We start from the raw sequence: 22698 nt of genomic DNA, 5'->3' as shown, positions 1-22698 counted from the left end.
AAGACCAAGTGTTGATGGTTGCAGGCGGCTCATTAGAAATGCTGCTTGTTAGGAAATAAATCATAGAAATATGCACTTTGAGAATTTCAAATCATCACTCTTGTCACATTTAGTTTTTTCAGATATGATCTCGTCTTTTGCTGAATTAAAACAGCTCTAAATATACCTCAAAGTCGTGTCTGTTCACAGCACAGACTATAATATTAAAATAAACTTGACAAAGATTTCAAACCCTACGATGAATTATGCATTTTTCTTCTGAGCTGCTGTCAAGAGTTGTTACATTAAAGAGCGTCAGAAGTAAACACACTGCATATTTCTCCTCAGCTCCACACTACTTTCTGCTTCTCTGCATTCACACTCCACATATTATCAAGCAACAAAAATTACACGTGCAACCCGTCTCTGCACTCTCCCCGGTTCTGGATGAATTTGATTCTGGTGGATCATTAATCCCCCCCACGCAGCATTAATGATCCAGAAAAGCTACTGCAGGCAAATAAACAAACTTCAGAGACAGTGTTTGTCGAGGCTGGAACACGTTATAAATGGAGCGGAGATGCTGTGCTCCAGTTCACATGTGGAGAGTGTATTTTTAAACCCTCCTTTGCTCTGCTTAAGTTTTTTAATAAATAATGAGAGAAAAAAAAAAAAGACACAATAGATAAAAGTAGATCAATAATATACATGTAAGTGCTGGTAATGACACACATTAAGTAGGTTTCCATTCATTTTGTCTCTTAAAAAAGATAAGATAAATTTCAAACATACCTCATAAGGATGATATCCAAGCATCTCAAACATCATTCTCAGTAAACCGATTAAATCCCAGTTAAAAAAAAAGTTCTACTCTAACTTTAACTATCTGAGCTAAGAAGTGCTCTAGATGCTCCCCTCTCTGCTGCACCAGAGGACTAAGCTTGCTAGCATGAGGGCACATTCAGCTCATCTTTTAAAAGGCAAGAAAAGTAATTAGTTATGCATGTCAAGGAATCTCAGTACAACACAATGAGCCTTTTCAGATTTGTGTTGTTTTATGTAAAATCTGAATTTATTCCTTTATGGTGTATCACTTGATGTCAAGATGCGGTTCTTACAGTTAGTGCCTTTGTTTTGCAAGGCCACCTCTTTCACTGAGACTTGCCCCAGGGCTGTTACTTAGCCCCATCCACTTTTTTTTTTTTTTTTTAACCCTTTGGATACTTGGCTTGTGTCCTTAGCTTCTCACAGCACAAAGAATAAAGTCTGTTGCTTGTGTGTTTGTCTGCAGCTCACTGCTCCTCAAGTCTCTAACGACATGTTTAATCAGACACAACAGGCGTACTGCGACTCGAAACCAATGAATAACAACCCCGGCTACTTCATGTTTTTTTCAAACTGATGTGTTTGTTCTGCTTAACACCGGAGGATTTGAGTTCATTAACAGAGCTGAGGAGGTCACAGGCTCTAGATGAACTCTTAGCTACCTCTGACATTTCCTCTGCTGCTGTGAAAACTGCGTCAGCGTGCACGCGACATCTGACATTGAGATATTGAAAAAAAAACTGTCTGACTCCCAACAGCAAATTAAATTTCATGACGCGTGTGGGACATGAAAATGAAAATAAAATGATGTGACTGTTACAGTTACACAATATTTAATATACTGTATGTGTAGTGATGATCGTATAATCTAATCTAACAAATCCACATGTGCAAGTTGGTAGTCATGCACTGGAGTATTTGAATTTTATTAGCATCTAAATGTATTTGCATGTTTTCTTTGGACAGTGATCTGTACACCAGTGACCTAGTTAAGCACTTACAAGTATTTCTGCTGCTTAAGCACACTCTGTTTATTAAGTACACCTGCACAGTCTGAGTCTACTGCAATCCAGTACAACTGTTCTGCTCATACAGTCTGCCTTTTTAATGCTTATGTTAACATGTTATTTGACACCACATCATGGAGGCGTTATCTTAACTTATACATACTGTATATCATATCATATTACTATAGTTATAAATATCAAATCAGTGTTATAGCACTGTGGTCAGAGCTTGTGACAGGTAGCATTGTATATTGAGTATTGACTGTGTCAAAATGTTAATGTGAAAACATCTCTCACTATTATGAAAATCAAAATGGTTATTGAAGGAGAGTTCAACTGGAAAATGCACTGATTGAAATTACAACAAACATTTGTGGAATTATCTATCTATCTATCTATGTGGAAACACTGGTATGACTGTCTCTTTTAAATGTTTGTGTGTTTGTTTTTTATGGACCTGTGGAGTCTAATAATAAAGTCTTGATTGATTGATTGATTGATTGATTGATTATCTATCTATCTATCTATCTATCTATCTATCTATCTATCTATCTATCTATCTATCTATCTATCTATCTATCTATCTATCTATCTATCTATCTATCTATCTATCTATCTATCTATCATCTAACAATGCTGATAACAACCGAATCTAAAAACCTTCATTAACTGTGCTGTAAATTCACAGAGGTAGACCACAGACTAGAGCTGTCATAGAGCATTGAATTAGATCGTGCCGGTGTCCCTAATAAAGTGACCACCACAGTGCAGACTAACACCATCAGGTGACGTTATCTGTTTCTGTGAATGTTAAATTTGTTCCACTTTTCAAGACAACAGAGAGGCTTTTTTCATGCTCTGTTACTACATCATTGTTCTGCACTCATGTGAGGTACGTTAACAAACACACGCTCACACACACACGCATCCTGCAGGTGACCACTTTGGGCTGTAATGTGTAATTACAGGGTTGTAAGCCGACACCACAACAGGGGGCGCATTTACAGCACATCAATTACTCATTAGTTTCTCATATCCTGCTTGGGGCAAAAGTACAATAGTGCATTAGTGTTGGTCGCTAATTGAATCATTCAGTCTTTGAGTATTAAGATTGTATTTATTTTTTTTTATCTTTTTGTTTGTTTAAAAATGATTCTTCACAAGACCTTTCTGCTATCTTTTTCATCCAGTCAGATCTTTTGATTCATTATCAGTTTCTGTCATAACATGGAAAATAATATTTACTTGTGGGAAAACATGAATAAGTAAATCCGTGTCACTGCAGCTCTTCAGCCGTTCCCTCTGACCTTGAGGATTGCTGAGTGTCCGTCCGCCTCTTCAGGGGAACAATCATCATTTCTTAGCCGCTCATTTAGAGGAAAAACAGGAACCAGTTGCTGCTTTAGTAACTTAAGTCATTTATCCTGCTCTGAGTCTCTGAGTGTCGAGTTCACAGCCGCTAAAAACAGGGAAGTACATTTACTAGTGACACAGAGTTTGGCGTCTGTTCCTGGTTTATGTGAACCTCCTTGACGCTTCAGATTCATTAATGCATAAAACTCTGCTTCTTTATTCAACTACTTTGCTGTTTTATCTAATGTCACACCCTACTGTCACCTAAGGTGTTCACACAGGAATTCAGACTAATGATAATTATATCATGCTAGACACAAAGCTTTTGCAGTTTTGTCAAATATAGGTCAACCCTCAGTTCAGCAGCTCCAAGTCTCTGAATATGCAAAGAGCTCCAGATACAGGATGAGGACATGGAGAAGAAAAGGCTGATATTATGATATATCTACTGTTGAAAATATGCTCTTTATTAATTTCTCTGCTCTGTACTGTTGTGTGCATTAGTAGAAAGTAACCTAGATTGTTCTGTTACTCTATTCATATTGGAGACAAACATACTCGTGACACATACATACATACGTATATACATACGTACATCAGATGAATAAAATGCATTAAACCAGTTGTGACCTCTTTCACAATTAGCAATACAAACTGATGTCTGTGAGCAGTGAGTCGCACCATCAAAGACAGATTTCCCCTCTAAGGCCAAAAGGGGCAAAACAATCCAATATTTCATAGAAAAAAGGGAAGAAAATCTTTTAAGACATGAAAACAGATTTATGAATCAGGCTTTGTGTTTTTTTTTCTTCCCTCCTCTCTCATTAATCATCTCATGGCCACCCAGATTTATCTGATCTGACCTGTTAGGGGGACTTAACCCCTGATAAGGTAACCTGTAGGTACAGTACAACTGAAATACTACATATGTACTAATGGACCAGCATCAGCTATCTATTGTAATAACGTCAATATAACAACATTTCAGTCACATTCTATCACAGGTGTCATGTACAAGTTGCAACCCAGTCATTATTCAAATTATTTGTATTTCAGAACAACATTAAACTACTAAACATTTTCTTTCAATCATCTCACAACTTCTCAGATTGATCTGGTTGGTGACCCTTTAGGTGGTCCCAGAGCCCAGGGTTTGAAAACCACCACAGAACGCACACATGCGCTGTGATATTTCTGTTATGCCCCGAAACAACACAGTCCTTCTCTGTCCATCCTTGTCTTTTGTAAATTCACACATCCACAACTGATAGCTGCCACTTTCTAGAAAGAGAAACAAAGACGCTGAAAGAAACTGTACAAAGGATTAACTGTAGGAGCCCCCATATAACTGTCTACTACTCCACTGCTCCCGCACCAGGAATAGAAGCAAAGAGGTCAGTGAGGGCACTTTGTGCACGAGACAAAGTCAAAGGTGCCCCATTAAAAGATACAACAGTGTAAACCTATAGTGTTATAGTCAACATAGATGTTAAGCTCTGAATTATTATTATGTCTTCACACACACATTTTGTTTAAAGCTGAAATTGTATGAATCAATTACAATTGAGTCATTAATTAAAATGCATCTTTGAGTTTTGGTCTATTTGGTCACACAAAACAATCTGCAGACGTCAGTGACTGATTGTAGACTGAAATATTGATAAAGAAAATAACCTGCTGATTTATCAATAATGAAAAGTGTCAGTTGCATCTCCAAATTGAGGCTTTGCTGGTTTTCTTTCAGTCTTATATGACCATAAATTACCATTTCATCTTGCACTGTTAGCTGAACAAAACAAGCAATACATGGCTGCTCGTTAACTAGATTTGTTGTAATTTATTAGTGGCCCCGACTACTATTCATTATAATATTGAGAGGATAAAGATTAGATCAATCGCTGGTGAACATATAAGCAACATTATCAGCCATGAAATGATAAAGAAAATAGTAAAAATCAGATGTTAAAGAGCTTGCATTTGCTTAGCCATCTGAAATCAGTTTGCGTTGTCTCTTTGACATTAAAATGAGAATCAGTGTTTTTCCAGCCTCTGTCTCTGTCCTGGGGGATTTCCTAAATTAACACACATAATTAGATGGTCTCACTGGTCTGAGTTCATTGGAACCCCCCCGAGGGCCACAGGCCTCAGACTGGAACATCCTGGCCTTGTCAATAAATACTGCAGCTTGTTTTACGACGAACTGGTCCGAGGGTGAAGACGTTATCTGATTGTAAAGAGTCCCGAGGAGTGAGAAAAGGCTGCTCTGTCATGCTGCATTTACAAAGTGGTTTCATCCACACAAACACGATTGGTCAGCTTGTGTAAAGAGCCAGCGAGCAGAGAAATTGATTACAGAGATCACAGAGCCAGAAGCCAGGGCTTGAACTTTACTTTGCTAAACTTCACTCAATGTACTCTTTCCAGAATACACAGTTTGGAAACGTAACATCAACGGCTTGCTCGCAGCATCTGCAACCACAGCAAATAAAGACGTCTTGTTGTTTATCAGCTCCTTTTTAGCCATCAACAGCCCAGAGGGCCACAGAAACACAACTGCCCGAAGAGGCAGAAACACTCAGCAGAAACACGCACAAAGCGTCCTGCTGTCCTGCAGGAGGATGCAGGGTGAGAGCAGAATGACAAACGCTGATTTGTATTTTCTTCTGACTCGTATGCTTTGGGCACTCCACGATGCTGCTATCAGGATACATTAACGAGAATGACCCCATTTGCTACGCAGACTGGAAGAATGGGCCACTTTGTCTCACAGTTAAGCCGTTAACGTGCACTGTGGCGCTCGCAGACAACAACTGTGATGCTAATGTGAGCAGCTACATCAGAGCTACGTGTGGTCTTCTTCTCCACCTCTGGCCAATTGTCACGCTATTATATAAAAGCTTGTCAAATTAGCGAGCGTAATCCAAACCGTATGTCTTTAAATGGAAAATGTTTTCTTAAAATTTGCATAAATCCTTAGAAAACTGCTTTTGACAGTGTGGTTTGCAGTTTTCTGCTCTCACAACAGTCAGAAAGTGCAGAATAAAAATCACTGTAACTAAAATTATTAAGCACTAATATTGGCAACAGTGCAAACTTTTCCAAATTTATATCACACTCTTGTGTTTGAGATTAAAAACTACAAGTTGAACATTAAGTTGCATTAATTAACACAACCAAAAATGCAATGAAATATCTGTGGGGCATCTTTATATACTTTCTGATGCGTACCGGTCACGAGCTACACTGACTCTATAATCCAAAAGAAACGTACGTTTTGTCCGGGGGTTGAAGAGCACTTTGTTCTTTTCATGGAACCATAAATCCCCTGAGGAGAAGAAAAAATCTAGAAATCATTTTTTAACCCTTTTAGGAAGTTATCCTACATAAATTTCAAAGCAGTGTTTTTTTTCTCTTAAATATGCCATGGAATGAAAGCAGTGGGGGCTAATTACGAGCATTCTTCACTGAATTAGCGTTCGGTGTGTGGTAAGGCTGTGCTCGCCTTTGTCTTGATCCCTAAACTGATCCTTTACTTATTCCCCAGAAGGTCGGAGGTCACTTGGTTAATTAAGGGTCCAATCAGTCTTTAGATAAACTCATCTGAGCTTAATGTTTGCACTTTTTGAGGTCCAGCAGCTCTGCCTGGTACCCCTGAGCTTTGTGTGGACTCTGCTAATCTACCCACAGACAGGGGAGCAGGTTAACCCAGCTCAACAGCGCCAAGCTGGAACGGCCTTTTCATTGGAGGACTTCAGTCAATGAAGAATGTCTGTAAGCTCTCGCCAAAGCAGAGAAATTACTCTAACTTGATGTATTGTACACAGGGGCGAGGGTTCAGGGTGGGGGCGTCCTAAACCTCTCAAAGAGCAGCAGATTAAGGAGAGTATAAGTAATGTTTATGCTGCATGAAGAGGGCAATGTTTTCAATGGTTACACTGTATGTGTCCTTCACTGCTGGCCCATGCCACACACATCCAGAGTGATGAAAGTGCGGCTGAGCAAGTAACCATGAAATCTATGTTGTGGATGGATTTAGTTCAACAAAGATTACTCAATCGCTCACTGGTGTATCAGTGCTTTTAATCTATACAATTTAAAAAACAAATCTGACGTATTCTCTGATTAAACCTTATTTCCATCAACAGCTCATGATCTGAACTCCACAAACATATCATCAGTCTGAATACAACTTTTTAAAACAGTAACAGCTGAGATAACATCACATTTTTATTACCATCACTTCATGCTGTCTGCAGTGTAACAGCAGAGAGCCGATTTAATGTTTTCTTCCTTTCAGATTTCTATGATAAATATCATAATTTGTGCACAAATGCAACTATATTTGCACAGAACTTCCCTGAGGTTCACACACACACATAACGTCAAACGCATGGAAATGTAAATAGAGACATGCAGGCATATATCCTCATAACTCCATGTCTCTACATCTGCTCCGTAATCATGTTAAACTCACATTTTACCATAAAAATACCTTAAAAAACGGAACTAGGAGCGATAAAGTCTGGAACACCTTGAGAAAATCCTTCGAAATCTTTGTACAGACCAAGAAATCACAGAATCAAACAGGAAAAAAGCACCAGAACTTAAGAGCAGATAAAACCCACAAAACAGCAATAACACAGAAATTCTCAATTGCAGATAAAGCAAGCTCAGTGCCGCGCAACAAACCTCAACGCATTTTCTACTGCCACTTCATAAACATTACGAGCTTTCTGGAAACACATGCAGAGGACAAAACAGGAAAACTCACCAAGGTGCCTTGTTAAAATGCACGCTCAAACACAAACGGTCTCTACTCCTACAGGAAAATCTTAACAGTCTCCTGTCCCTTGGACTGCCAGGGAATCAAAGCTATGAAAAGATGTGAATGTAGCTGAGCAAATAGGATTAAAGATGGCTAAATCCAAATGGCTGGAAGCACAGCATGCATTAAAGAGGAATTCTCTCAGGAAAGATAATCCCCATATACGCATTTTAACACACTTCACTCACTCCTGTGTTTTTTTACACACAGTCATAGTAAAACCACGACTGCCTGACTGTCCACACACACACACACACACACACACACACACGCACGCACACACACGACTCAATAAACTCTATAAATACAGCTGCGCCCGGACCGCTCAGACTGCAGCAATGACACATGCAACTTCTAATTTCAGAGGTGGAAACTTTATACATACACACTGTAATAATTCTGACATCCTGAAAATCACACATGCTGCCTCATCCCCCCCCACCCCCTTCACCCCCCTCTTCCCTTGCCATCACAAAACCCAGAAGCACTGTTGTTTCTTACCTTCAGCACCTCCACCGGTACCTGTGCTGCAGGCGCTAAACTGACGGGCACGCTGACGTTGATGGCCGGGGTCTGGGCCGCTGTGGTTTGTGGGTACTGGGAGGCCTGTTGTCTCTGCTGCTCGCGCCGCTCCTGCTCCTGAAGCTGCTCCCGCATCAGCTGTTGCCGCAGCAGGATGCGTGATGTCATGGCCGAGGAGCTCAGCGGTGGCTTGGAGGAGCCGTGCTGGTCCGACGGGCTGCTACCGAGGGGAGAGAGATGCCAGATGAATGAGCAGAAGAGATGGACAGGGTGGGGGGGGTGGGGGTGGGGGGGTGGGGTGTCAGGGAAGAGTAAAGGGGGAAAGTGAAAGGGGGAGGTGGGCAAGCGGGTGGTGGAGGGGGGGGCAGACTGGAAAAGGTGAGGTGAAGAGAGGCGAAAAGAAAAAGACTGATAACAGAGAGAGGGTAAGGAGAGGTCAGACGAGGAAAGAGAGGTCAAGCAAGAGAGACAAGTGAGGAGAACGATTAGAAGAAGAGGTAGAGGAAGATGGAGGGAAGGCAGATGGGATAAAAGGTTAATATGATGAAAGGAAAGTGGCTGAAGACGCCTGAAGGGGCAAAGATCAAAAGGGAAATCTTAACTTTGATTGATGCGTTGATTAGTTGATCAAAAGCAATTTCATTTTAGTCATTTCTAAGCCTCCACTTTAAACTTCCCTGCCTATTCTGACAGTAAATGAAATGTCATTGAGCAATAGACAGTGGCTGTACAATAGAGCAAAACACAGCTGCTGCACTCAGCTTTTTTTTTGCACACAACAAAAAGAGGAACATTTTTAACAAAAGGTTGCTTCAGTTTTCCCACTCTCTTAAATTTAGACGGCTTCTCCCCCAGACAGAGACCTGCGGTCCTAAAATAGAGAGGCTCTGCTGAAGCAGAAGTTGTCGGGATGAAGCCTTCATCGAGTGAGTGATCCTTTTGATAAGACTCAGTAAAACGTCTGGCCAATCCAGCTGTGCAGTAATCGCACTAATTAGCCAGCCCAGAGTCAAACACAGCTTCGGTCTACAGCGTATTCAGTGGGTGTTGAGCCCTCAACATACCATAATTCTCCTCCTCCCCCCCAGTACTGCATATAATCTCATAGTCTGACACCACACTCACTGAACCCTGCACAAAAACCATTATAATGGTATATAATAAAATATTTAAACTTAACTCCATAACATACATAGAATATATAAATCACATTATCTACAAAAATGCACTAATGATTCATATTAAATAGCTCCATTCATTCCTGAAGACAATGCTGAGGCAAAGTCATTGATTCCTGATCCTGGATAAAATTGATTAATGAGTGAACATGATGACTGAGTTACTGCAGAACAAAGACTGTAGCTTGTTCTCTGCAGCAGTTTGGGTCTTGCAAGCCGACAGCAACTTTTTTTCTTTCTTTTTTTTGGTCAAATGTCTTTGTACTTCACCCAACACACAGAATCAGGTTTAGTGTTCATATGCATAATTCCTTTGTCTGTGTGACTTTGGGCGACTGTGTTTCCTTTCATCACAGAAGTTTCAAACAAAAGTCACTGGATCTAATGCTGGAAAAGCTTGTTTTAATTTTTCATTTCCACTGCCAGAGCTGAATCCTTTGATTCTTTTTCTTCTTTCTTTTAATCTACTTCACTGTTTGAGGGCTTGAGTTTCAAGACAAGGCCAGTTTCATATCCCTTTCTTTTCACCAGTTTACAAAAATAAGAAGTAGAACTGCAGGCAAAAATCGCCAGAACTATTTATTTTGGTGGTGGTGCTGAAACAAGTGGATGATCAATCAATTCTACAGTAAAAAATAAAATAAAATAAAATAAAATAAGTAGTGAATCGTTGGAGCTAAAATGCCTCTGATTCAAACTTCTCAAATGCCAATATTTACCTATCTGATAGGCAAGTGCATATTTTTTATAGATGTGGTCAATCAAAAAGACTAAATGAAGCTGGGTCAAGAGATTCATTGATAATTAACATACTCGTTAGTTACATCATTTGATTACACAATGATTCTGATTCTTGATCTTTGCTTTTAAAAAAGTGCCTCTTAGTGTCCAGTGTAAGAGGAAATCCACAATTACATAACGGCAGACACTCCCTGCTGTGCTGATTGCTTCAGCTTGTCTTCTAACACACACACACACACACACACACACACACACACACACACACACACACACACACACACACACACACACACACACACACACACACACACACACACACACACACACACACACACACACACACACACACACACACGTACACACACACTCTAAAGTGGCTGCACTGGTGGAGAGTAATGAAGTAGATATAGCTTTTAGTTACTCGTACGAGTATTTCCATTTTAGGTTACTTCATACTTTTTACTGCATATTTTACTGCACAGCTGCAGACTGGTCACTTTACAGATTCGGATTAGACCAACTAGACTAAATAATAAGTGATAATATCACTACATAATATCAAACATCACATCACCAGTTATATACAAGTGCTACCCAGATGTATACAAAGAAGTTTAAACGTTAAATGTGACTGACATCTAATTATTTTGAGGCTAATGGTCAAATACTTTTACTTCAAATCGCCCAGAGGAGGGATTTCAATCGCTCTTACACCATTACACTATTTTTTATAATGTTTGCATCGTGTTCCACCTGTTTCTGATCGACAGTAACTCACCAACAGCAAAGTACCAACTGTTTCACAAGTAAACATGGATGTCAACACTGCAGGGTCTGAAATATTAAATATGAAACATTTATACAACGTGGTTTGGTGAGAAATTTTGCTTCTGTTTGTTTACATAAAAAAAAAAAAAAAAAAAACTCCACAGGGCACCTTCAAGCAGCAGCAGCCGTCACTAGCAGCCTCCCCGCCCTGCATCAGACCTGTGTTTGCACTTCAGGATGTTTACTTTTACAGAGGTGAATGAAAGTGCAGCAAAAATACAAAAATAAGTTTACCTCATCCACAGATACTGTATTTAAGTCACCACCTCTCTTTCTTTAAAGTGATAGTTCTACATTTTGTCAATCCTCCTATTGCCATAATCCCTATTGTCACAGACGTAGGTTCATTACCTGCATGGTGCATGTAGTTTTGAGATCAGCGGGGCAGAGATGTGAGCTGCTCAGCGAACACAATGGAGGTAAACGGTACAGGTCCCCTGTCCCTCATACACAATCCAACAACTCCACAACGCTCTGGTGGACAAGTTGTGACCTGCACATTCACCACACTATAAAATAATCATGTATAATTATGTAACATTACGACACATGAAGCAAATACTCAGAACTACTTGCGCTTTTGAAATCACTCCACCCAGTAGCCGTGTATGGAATGTAGTTCCGGCTATACACATTTGCCTTGAAAACATCATAACGTCTCATAATGCTGCATTATTATTTCATAGTGTTGGATTGTGTATTTGATGAGTTTGATGAGGGATAGGGGACCTGTACCGTTCACCTCCATTGTGTTCGCTGAGCAGCTCGCATCTCTGGATCACAAAACAACATGCACTGATAATTAAAGGTAATGGACCTACTGCTATGACTATAGGGATTATGGCAATAGGAGAATTTGCCAAAATGTTGAACTATCCCTTTAATTTTAAATCACAGAAATTAATTCTATATTAACAACAATGTTTCTTAACCTTCATCAGTAAGGTTATTCTAACAGTTCTAAGTTATTTTAAAGCCAATAATAAAAAAGTATAACTGAACATATCCACCAAAATATCTCTGTACAGTTTGTCATTTCACAGCTTTACATCTGCTGTCCCCTCAGCTTTACACCCTCAACTATAATAGTTTTGGCAATGACTCTTCTGATCAAAACATCCTCACACCCTTCCAGGCAATCGCAGTGAAAACACATTTGTTGTCACCTCAAACACAACCACGACCTGAAGGTGTAGCAGCACTTCCAAGAATAAGAGAGGATCCACCAGTTTCTGTCTGCAGCTGCAGAGACTAATGAGCCAGTGGTGTGAGAGAGACTACGCACACACACACGCACACGCACACACACACACCCACACCCACACACACACACACACACACACACACACCTGCACTGGTCTGTGTGAACAGAGAGACGTCCACTTTGATGTCAGAGGACGCTTCAAGTATCACGTCTGGTCTGTGATTTAAACGACAACCTCATCAGCAACTCAATGACACCAGCCCCAACAACTTTTACAGTATATTGCACCACAAGTCCAAGAGGACACACATTTCTCTTTACATCAGAGTGACTCAGTGTGATGGTCTTTGGAAAACTTCATTTGAAAATAAACTTTACATAAGAACTTTATGGTTTCGATCGTGACAAACCGACAGATATGAAATTGAAATAGTTGGCTAACACAAATCCACAGGGAAACTCAGATAACACTGTGTATTTAAGCTGTTGATCCTTTGAGAAGAAATTACATTAGAACTTAGGGAAATGTAAAATCAGCTACAGGCAGGCACACATTGAAAATGCTGATGTGCTAATGATAAGCAGGTGTAAAGCTTACCGTATTCACCATGCATGTTATCATGCTAACATTTGCTAATTAGTACAATGCAAAAATTGGGTGTATCATTAGCTTTGCCAGTATTTGATCATGAGTATAAATAGCTACAAATTAAAAAAAAATCAAGTTATAAGGATTCATACTCTAGCCATAATAAATATCCATAGATTTTACTAATCAAATAAAAAGAAAAACATTAATGACACCGTAAGAAAGGTCAGAGGATCACCAAAGTCAGGTTTCGTCCTCTGGACACCATGATGTTTGCACAAAATCTCAAGGGAATCCATCCAATAGTTGTTGAGGTATTTCAGCCGAGACTAAAGTGGAGCTAAAAACACTGTCTGTGGTGGAGGTCACGCTTTGCAAAACCTGGTCAACTGTGTTCAAACTGATTTCACACCTTACACATGCGGCATCAGGAGGCGACTCTCTTTCACTACGTGAAACTTTGTACAAATTTTCTATCCAGACATTTCTTATAAATCACAATAACACCTCCTCTGTGATGATGTTACAGTAATATCGCCATTTAGTGGTAATGCAATAGGCCTTGTCTGTCATGCTGTATGTGAAAAGCAAACAGAATTTTTAAATAAATGCAAATTGACATGACCCCCCATTAAAGGGTGTGTAAAGTTAAATAGAGTTAAATTACACTTGAAGGAAATAAACCTCCACATGTTTCCAAACAGAGTTGAAGGGTTTATAGCTGGGATAGAGTTGTAGCACCTCATGATTTTCTTTTATACATTCCTGAATATCAGATTAACGTGTGTGTGTGTGTATGTGTGTGTATGTGCATGAATGACCAAAAACCTCTCTACAAAGCAAAGCTCAACCTCTCTCTTTCTCTCTCTCTCTGTTTCTTCTCTTCCTCTGATCTTTGGCTTTTTGCCAAACAAACCACTGAAACACATAAAAAGCTCTTTTGTCCGTTTTAACTTGGTCACCCGTGTGTGTTGTGTGTGTGTCGTGTGCACCTCCTCTATTGTTTGTGTGTGTGTGTGTATCTTAAAAAAAAACAAAAAAAACAATGGCTGCACAGTCTTGAAGAGCCCCACCCACCCACCCACCCCATGATCCCTCTGGATCTGCTCACTACACTACTCCATCATACTCCAGTAGTCAGAGCTGAGGCTTTGATGCAGGTTTTATTGACGGACAGACAGCGACTGAGCCGGACGATGAAGCTTCACATCCAGACAGATGCAAAGGTGAGTAACCAAGTTCAGCGGAGCGACTCGGGTCTGATCGGAGTCAAACCACTGAGCTGTTGAAGGAGAATCATCTACCACCACCAGTATCCTGCTGGTAACTAACTGGAGACACTGGATGGTAGGAGGCTGCCTCTCAGACCCTTTAGTGACCAGAGAACAGCTCTGCCTAATGGGCACTAATGGTAAAACAACAACTGCATCTTAAAGCTTAACTTTGTCCAAACTGCTGTTCTGCTTCAAAACAAGTTAAAATTAGTTATTAGTCAGTGTAACTTCAGATTTAAAAACGTTTTATGCACTTAAGTTAATCATTGATCACTTTCAATCAACTCTTGCTTATATGACAAACTGTGATTTTGATCATTAACCAGTTAAAGCCAAAATTACTCAAGACAAACACACGAGGAGAAATCCGCTCTGCAGCTCTGACAGTAGATACTTCCCCTCACGCAGCCCTGCACACGCTGTCCTTCATTTGTAACTTGCAGCGTTTTACAATCACATCATTTTAACATTTAAAGTTACGCCGTAACGCATGCCGACAATACCACAGATGCTGCGGCGTCAAAAATACTCACAGACATTCAAAGGAGCAGGGTCTGTACACTTGCACTCCTACAGCCTCCATATTTGTTTGTTTTTTCCTGAAGGTGCACCACCCGCCCTTGGAGAGCAGTGAAAGTCATGCTGGTGGTGCAGCGCTGAAAGTGTGTCAGAGGGGGGAGGCTCCGGGGCCCGGCCTGGAATCTCCAATCGACACACAGAGTCCCAGGCAGAGGACCAGCCCCGTCCAGAGCAGAACAGAGGAGAGGGCAGGCTGCGCCCACTGGAAACACACTGTCCATCAACACGCTGCTTTAAAACCACACAGATACTGTTTCACTCTGAGACACGTGTCGCCACTGTTGAGTGGACGGCCTGTGACCAAGTTTTAGTTGCTGTCTATGAAAACCACATAGTTCCGAAATGTCAGCGCTGCGTGAGCTGCAGATGGCGTCTTGTTTTCACATTAGAGTTTTTACATTTTCAGCCTGTTTGACCTGCACTGTGCATAAATGATGTGTGTGTGTGCAAAGTTCCTACTTGGTCTGCCGATGGAGGAAAGTTTTTCCATGTCCATTCCATGTCAAACCTAGAGTTTAAGATATTCTATGAGATCATTTTATTATATTGCATTTTATTACATCACAGCCAGTTTGGAAGCTGATTATCGTCCAGTATTCTACATACACAAAGTTATGTCGAAACTTGAGAATAGACATTTCAGTTAAGAACAAGACACAATGTGCACAGCAGTTACAACTTTGCAATAAACAACATCTAAATAGGTCATATCAATTTAGATCCTAGATGTTTCTTGGAAACAGAACTTTAAATGAACATGGAAACCACTGAAGACATAATTAATTCTTCATTTTGTCTGATAAATTCAAAATCAGACATACATGTATAGGATTTTCACTGCAGCATCATTATAAAGTTCAAACGGAGATTCAAGGAGCAGCTTCTGATAAAAATCTTCAAACTGAGTCTCTCCAAATCAGCATGAACACACCGTGACAGCTGCACACAGCCTGACACACTCCTCACACAGCAGCATAACACTTACAATGACACGCTCAAATGCGTCATATATCTTGAGACAAAGTTCTCAGATCTTTAAAGGTCTCTAAAATCATACGTATGAGACCTTAACACAAAACATCACTGAAATCTTTCAGTCTTTAAATAAAGTCATTAAAAGCTTTTCTCCCACCAGAGGGAGATCTTTTCCTCTATTAGCTCGATGCGCCTCCTCCTCCTCCGAGCTGTGATTCTGTAATAGCTGATGAGATGGAAAGTGGGAGCACAGTGCACACTAACAGGGATATAAAGGGAGTGGAGGTGCAAGAACAGCGAGAGAGGACAAAAAAACGAGCGAGATCTGGTGTTAACACGCTGCTCAAACACACACCGCCCTGCAAAGAAAGCAGCCGCCTGTGATGATCCTGTCCGCTTTTGTTTGTCTCCAGCAGAATGCAGGTGTTGTACTCAGAGTGCAGATCAGGCCGGCTGCACGACCTCCCTGCTGGAGTACAGCCCGGTGATTATGACCCTACATGACAGTACATTGATCCCCTCTCGGTCTTCCCTGCTGATCACACACACACACGCACACACCCCCTAGTGCGCTGCAGCTGGCATCATCCCCCAGTCAGTGTCAGTTACCGGCAAGCAAGTCAGTGATAATGTGAAGCGTCTGTACGCAAGTGTGGAGCCGTGAGCATCAATTATGTATCTTGAGCGCTCCAGAGGATAAACTTTAAAGCAGTTTGACACATTGTTTTGAAAAGAGAGCGAGCTGAGGAAGAGGGAAGACGCAGAAAGAAGAAACCTGAACAAACATCTACAACTAAGTAAATAGTTAAAGCATGTACAGTAAACAACTGCAGGTAGAAACTCTGTGTTTACACATGTCTTACTGGTTAAATACTGAGCTTCTGCACAACACAACAGCAGGTTATGAACAGCAGTTAACAAACAAAACCAACATAACTCATTGTCCCTATATAAACCACATTGTGCAAGTGAAACCAGTGTTAAAGCTTTTATCTACAGCCAACACCATAAGTTGATTAATTGATTGGTTAATGAAAAGAAAATGTATGAAAAAATATAGTATTTTCATAAATGATTAATATTGTCATTTGTCTTTGGAGATTACTGAAGATCTGATGGTTATTGGGTCAAAACAAGAGCTTTAGGAGATTGTATTGCAATTTTTTAAATCAATAAAGTAACTGACATATTCATTAAGTTGCAGCCACCATAAAGTCATAAAGTTTCAATTTTATCTACTCACACCATCAACTAAAGAGTAAAACCTGCTCCTCTGGTAAACTTATCAATGCTAGATCTGAGATCTTCTGTGTCCTCAGAAAAGAACTTACAATTAACTTTCTATACAACACTCACATCAGATTAATGTAATAATATATATGTATAATTGGTACAAACTCTACATAATGTAAAGCCAGTTCCCCTACAGAATAACACTAAGATTCAAAACAGCCCAGAGCGAAACAAAACAAACCAGGGTAAGCTGTTAAAGCATCCAAAGAGATAATCAGGTTCTTTGCTTGGTATTTCCAGGGAGCCAAGATTGGTTGGGATAACTTGAACTCGCCGGGTCTTATTTCTATAATTAGGTTTCTTTACCCTTCATAATTCCCTTTGCTTGTTTTCAGCAGGGCGGCCAGAGAAAACAGAGCATCCAAGGACACCGACGAGGAGGATCTCAGACACGTTCCTACAGCAGGTTGAGTGAGTCCATTACAGGTTTTCAAGTTTGTGTGAATGAGGACGTAGGAACACGACAAAGCAGCTTTTGCTGTAACAATTTTCCTGATTTTTCCAGACACAAGCGAGACTCTGTTGCACTGTAAAAAAAAGATTCACAGTCATTATTTATGGCTGAGAAACGTGACTAATCCTCATTTTACACACAATATACAAGACAAAGAAAAACCTTTCCTGACCCTAAGCAAAAATGACCGAAGTGGATCTGAGGATGCTCACCATGACTAATGTCTTTATTTTTCTAAAGCGGAGGTGCAAGCTCGTACTGTTCAGTGACACAGTTTTACAGCGGAAACTATAAAGTCGATTAGTCGCCTCAATTCATTGGTTCCAGTGTCTCAATTGTGAGGATTTGTTACTACTGTTGTTAAAGTAATGTGAGGCCCTTCAGGGCTCTGCTTGGCCAAAACAAGTCATTTGTCGATGTCACGTTGAGCTGAGGGACATTTTGATAGTATTTTTTCTGCAAGAAATCATCTGCAAACTAAATGACAATGAAATAATTCTATTGCAAAATAAAATCACTTGTAGCCTTGCACTGTTTTGCCTACTGTTTCTGTGTCTGTCAGATCTGAGGATGCGACCGGCTGAAGTGATGTTTTCAAATGTTGTGCAGTTCCAGCTGCTCACCAACAGAGGGTGGCAGAGATCACTGACCATCTACATTCAAACTCTTAGAGCAGAACAAACATCCAAAGTTTATGAGCGTTTTCCAGGAGGTGAAATGTGAGGCAGACGTGCACTTGAGGAAGCAACACGAGAGGCCGAGGTGCAGCAGAGCGATCACGACTTGTCCTGCACAAGTCGTTCTAACAATATTTTACTGCACCCGCCCAACACCTGTCTGTGTCACTTATCCCCTCCGCCGCCGTCTTAGATCATGGATGAAACTCTTCGGCCTCTCTGGCATCTCTGTCTGGGACTCCCCATGGGAACAAGCTGCTCCGAACATCAACTTTCATAATCGCCGGTGGATCTCTGACTCAGCGCTGTGATCCAGGCACTGTGCTTTGACTTTACAAGGCCTTAATGATGACTATGGGTTGGATATTAATGTGAATGATAGTCTCATAAAGGGTTGGGGTGGAATTCTTCAGATTCAGGTTGCTAGATGTACAGTAGGTTACTAGAAGACGTACTTCCTTTGCCCTGCATTAAATCTGTATTTCAGTGATAGTTAATACTCTACTATAAAGATTCTTGAAAGGAGCATCAATCAAAGTAAAGCACCTGAAGTGACAGAGGATGTTTTCTTCTTGCACAATCTGTCAAGTAATCCAAGAATAGAGAGTGAGATAAGAGTAAGAGTGAGATTGTGATGCCACAACCTCAGTCTTGTTTATCTATTCTTGGATCAAAGATTTCCTGATCATTTTGTTCATTCTAAGCCATGTGTTATTGCAGCACAGCTCTTATATATATTATTCAACACTATGAAAAAAGTTATTGAAGAAAATGATGTTGAGCAAAGTAAAAAGTCTCATTTTGAGAAGCTAAATCCCCAGCTTGTCAAATGTCACCTCGAACACTAGAGAGTATAATTCTCTAAGAATTCCAGCATAAATATTTATAGATAATTTAAATGACGATCTCACCTGCAAAAAAAAGGAAAAAGAATGAAAAGAAAAAAAAATTCCCCCAACTCTAGATATAACACATCCACTGCTATATTTGTACATCTTATTTACACTGCATAGAAGACCAGTTTCACCGCCTGTCTCACATCTATATTAGGCACAAAAAGTCTGGCACATCGTCTGCAGCAGCCTGAGTGCGCTGTCAGGCTGATATGGAGACGGCAAGAAAACAAATAGATCTGTGAAAAGCTGAGATGACATTTTGTCACACTTGAGATTTCAGATTTAGACACAGCAGCAGCAGCAGCAGCAGCAGCAGCAGCAGCAGCAGCAGCAGCAGCAGCAGCAGCAGCAGCAGCAGCAGCAATGGCCGGGTTGGGCCGGCCATGACAAGACATCACACAAGTCGATAATCAATTCCACTAATAATAAGCGTTTTGCAACAATGTCTCACAACGCAGTCATCGTGACTATTATTATGCTGGGTCATCCTCATGTGATGGGAAGAGGAAGTGGGATAAGTTCAATCGAAACAACTGCTCAGACGACTTCACATTAAATAAGTCAAAATCCGGTGATTGCCCACAAACAACTGCTTCAGTTGAACTGCAAATGGTTCCTGCTCCAGCAGCGACAGCACAACACAACACAGCCCAGACTCAGACTGTGTATAAGTAACAGTGTAATGGCATTTCACTAATGAAGAAATTAGTTTAAAAAATGCAGAACTGGGTTAAAGGTTGAGACCATCTGAGAGGACAGGTTTTTTTTCTGCCTGAGCTTGTGTTTTTGACCTGAATTGAGAGAAAAAGACATAAATTACAAATCTGCAACAACATGTCAGGAACCAGAGGGCAAAAAAAAAATAAGTGGAGTCAACCAAACATCTGCAATAAGAGCTCTGTCTGAACACAGTGGCGTACTGTCCTCAGCGTGTCTCACCCTGACAATGAGGCCAGCTATTAGTATCTCTGAGCTGCATAACAAAGTCGTGTGGATGCAAAAATACGGAAAATCACACATGTCCTGTCGTCATCAGAAAATCAGAAAGAGCAGTGAGTTTCACAACTTCTCTGACGTACCGTGGCTGAAATCTGTTTCAGCGTGTATTCAAATCACTCACCATTTGACCACAGAATCAATCAGACTGACCATCTGCTGAACGGAGCTTGATATTTTTTGCACACAGATGTTGTCGGTGGTGAGACAGGAACTCACCTATAGCAACACGCCAGATAATAAATTTGACACCGCACACAACCACCAGGCGTGTCGGACAGCAACACTCACTGAGCAGTGCACTACTTCCAGAAAGAAAGGGGTGAAAGGTCAAATCATGACCACACAGACCTGACTCAGCTCAGTGTTGATTGTTTGGAGAGGCCTCAATCTACCAAAGCTTCAATCAACAACAACAATAACAACAAAAAGCAGCTCTCTCATGAGTCAGTGCTGCTGAGAGTTTGTACTGGAGACGCCACAGGAACTCTTATAACTGTTGATTCATTTACTCTATGAAAATGTTTCTACTTTGTTTGGTTCCTAGAGTCTGTGTTTGCCAAAGCCTGATATAATTTACAGACTGAGCTTCTGTCCAGGTGCTTAGATGTTGTATTAGTGATCATAATCAAACAGTGAGTTTTCTACCATCTGCATCAGTGTCATTACCCTGTAGGCTCTAATACTAACACAATAGGCTATTATGTGACAAATCAACACAGTTACATTAATTATCTATAAATTATTTCTAATGAGAGTTTTAGCTGAGCCCTTATTATAAACCCAGCCCTTCGCTTCTGCCTGAGCAGCACACAGCCTCATGATGAGTGAGGCTGAGCAGCATCTCATCACACTCGGACCTGTCTGCTCCTCCGCGAGCTAATATTTGGAGTTGATGTTGACAAGACAACACCCAAAGTGTTGCATAACTTCATGCCAGCGGGATAACCATAAGGAATGAGAGAGACCAGTTGAATCCCACTCTCCACAGCTCAGCGTCGGGGCCCAGCTCCAGTAGTCATCATCACCCGGAGGAGCCTCGCACGCGCACGGATCCCGGGACAAGAGTGAAAACGCTCTGCAGCCTAATTATCACCTGAGCACAAAAACCGCTCCAGCGTGGGAAATAACTGTCCACAGCCACACCACTGACCTGTTTTTCAAGGGTGTACTCTTCAGTTCGTAATACGTTTTAGGCTCCTCTTGAAACTCCTCTCCAACCTCGAAGTCGGGAACGATTCCCGATTCGGACTGCATACTTGCAGGTGTCAACTTTTGGAAAAAGGTTGAAACCGCTGAAAAACACTCAGCACACAGACGATATTTGTGCCGCCGTACTTCGCTCAGTACCAACCACTGTCAACGCAAAAACCGCCTCTGTCCAGGACCCGGAGCTGTGTAGTCCTCCGCGGCGCCGAGCGCAAGCGCTGCCAACGGCCTGCGGGCGGCGCACGAACTGCAACTACCGGCATGCACCTCGGCTGTCAATGTCAGCATGGTTTTCATTGGTTGCAGCATCCGAGGGGATTTTACACGGTATTTATTTGTGCGCAGAGCGAAAAGTCGAGCGTCAGAAAGTTTTTTTTCTCTCTGTTCCAATAATATTTAATAATTAATAAAGCTAATTTTAAATTAAAATTGAATAGAGATTTCAAACGGCTGCTGATCTGAGATCTGGAGAGTTATTAACTCTACATGACCCTGAGAGACGGTGACCTCACATTACACCTGGCTGCACCACAGCAACATTATGGAGGCATTCACATGTTCTATCAGCTTCATTGTTCATTGGACAAGTGGTACAACCTGTTTCAATTATGAAAACAACAAGAAAACCACAAATATTAATATTTAATTACACAACATAGCTTGATTAAACTCACAGTTCTTGATGTAGGTAAATTGATACTGAAATCCGTCACATGCTGTAAGTAGGCTATAAATCAGCTAGGTAAAGATGTCATGCTCAGTAATAACAATATTTCTCTTCATGCATCTACCATTTGTCGTTTGAACATTGCATCTACTCAGTGAGTCAAGTCCACTTTTGCACCACCACCATAACAAAAGCAACACAAAAGTCAGTCTTAAAATCCATACCTGAGCAGCATTCGTTGCATTGTTAGTAACCTATGGCCTATATCCTGCAGTCGTCTCATTATCTCGGCAGCTCAATCAGGCATTGCACGCAAATTATAACCAACCTGGAGACTCTGTCGACCCTCATGTCTGTTTCCCTCCCGGCTCCTGTGCAGACAAACTAACCTGACCCTGCTGCTCGCCTCCTTCTGCACTCCCACCCAACAACTCTCTCTCTCCAAGTTTGCTCTGCGCTGGGTTGACCTCCTTTCTACCACTTGGGGGCAGCATAGAGCTAAACGAGGCCGGTGCTGTGAGCCCACGGGAGGTAGCTTTCTATTACCAAGATGGAAATTCAAGTTCAATATTTGCATTCGCCTCATCCTGCTGAACTGGTTTTTAAGTCTGCGTTTTACCAATGCAA

General features: G+C 41.0%; 1 protein-coding gene across 15 annotated transcripts in view; it reads right to left on the bottom strand.

The window, feature by feature from the left end:
• Positions 1–22487, bottom strand: part of mitfb (melanocyte inducing transcription factor b) — a 28192-nt gene extending 5705 nt beyond the window's left edge. For 3 of the 15 annotated variants that reach the window (XM_085782428.1, XM_085782430.1, XM_085782436.1), the window contains exons 1-2: positions 14859–14990; positions 8491–8731 (exon numbers count right to left, since the gene is read on the bottom strand). In XM_085782428.1, coding sequence (XP_085638554.1) covers positions 8491–8731; positions 14859–14908 — 291 coding nt within the window. In that variant the 5' untranslated portion in view covers positions 14909–14990. Of the gene's footprint in view, positions 1–771; positions 924–8490; positions 8732–14858; positions 14991–21348; positions 21685–22295 lie in introns of those variants that run through there. The other 12 variants (XM_085782434.1, XM_085782435.1, XM_085782424.1 and 9 more) reach the window with 10 other exon arrangements.
• Positions 22488–22698: the final 211 nt, after the last annotated feature.

This window comes from Trachurus japonicus, chromosome 7, assembly GCF_045865225.1.
Source record: "Trachurus japonicus isolate A0001 chromosome 7, Traja_1.0".
NCBI lineage: Eukaryota > Metazoa > Chordata > Actinopteri > Carangiformes > Carangidae > Trachurus > Trachurus japonicus.
This window is presented reverse-complemented; position numbering and strand designations above follow the sequence as displayed.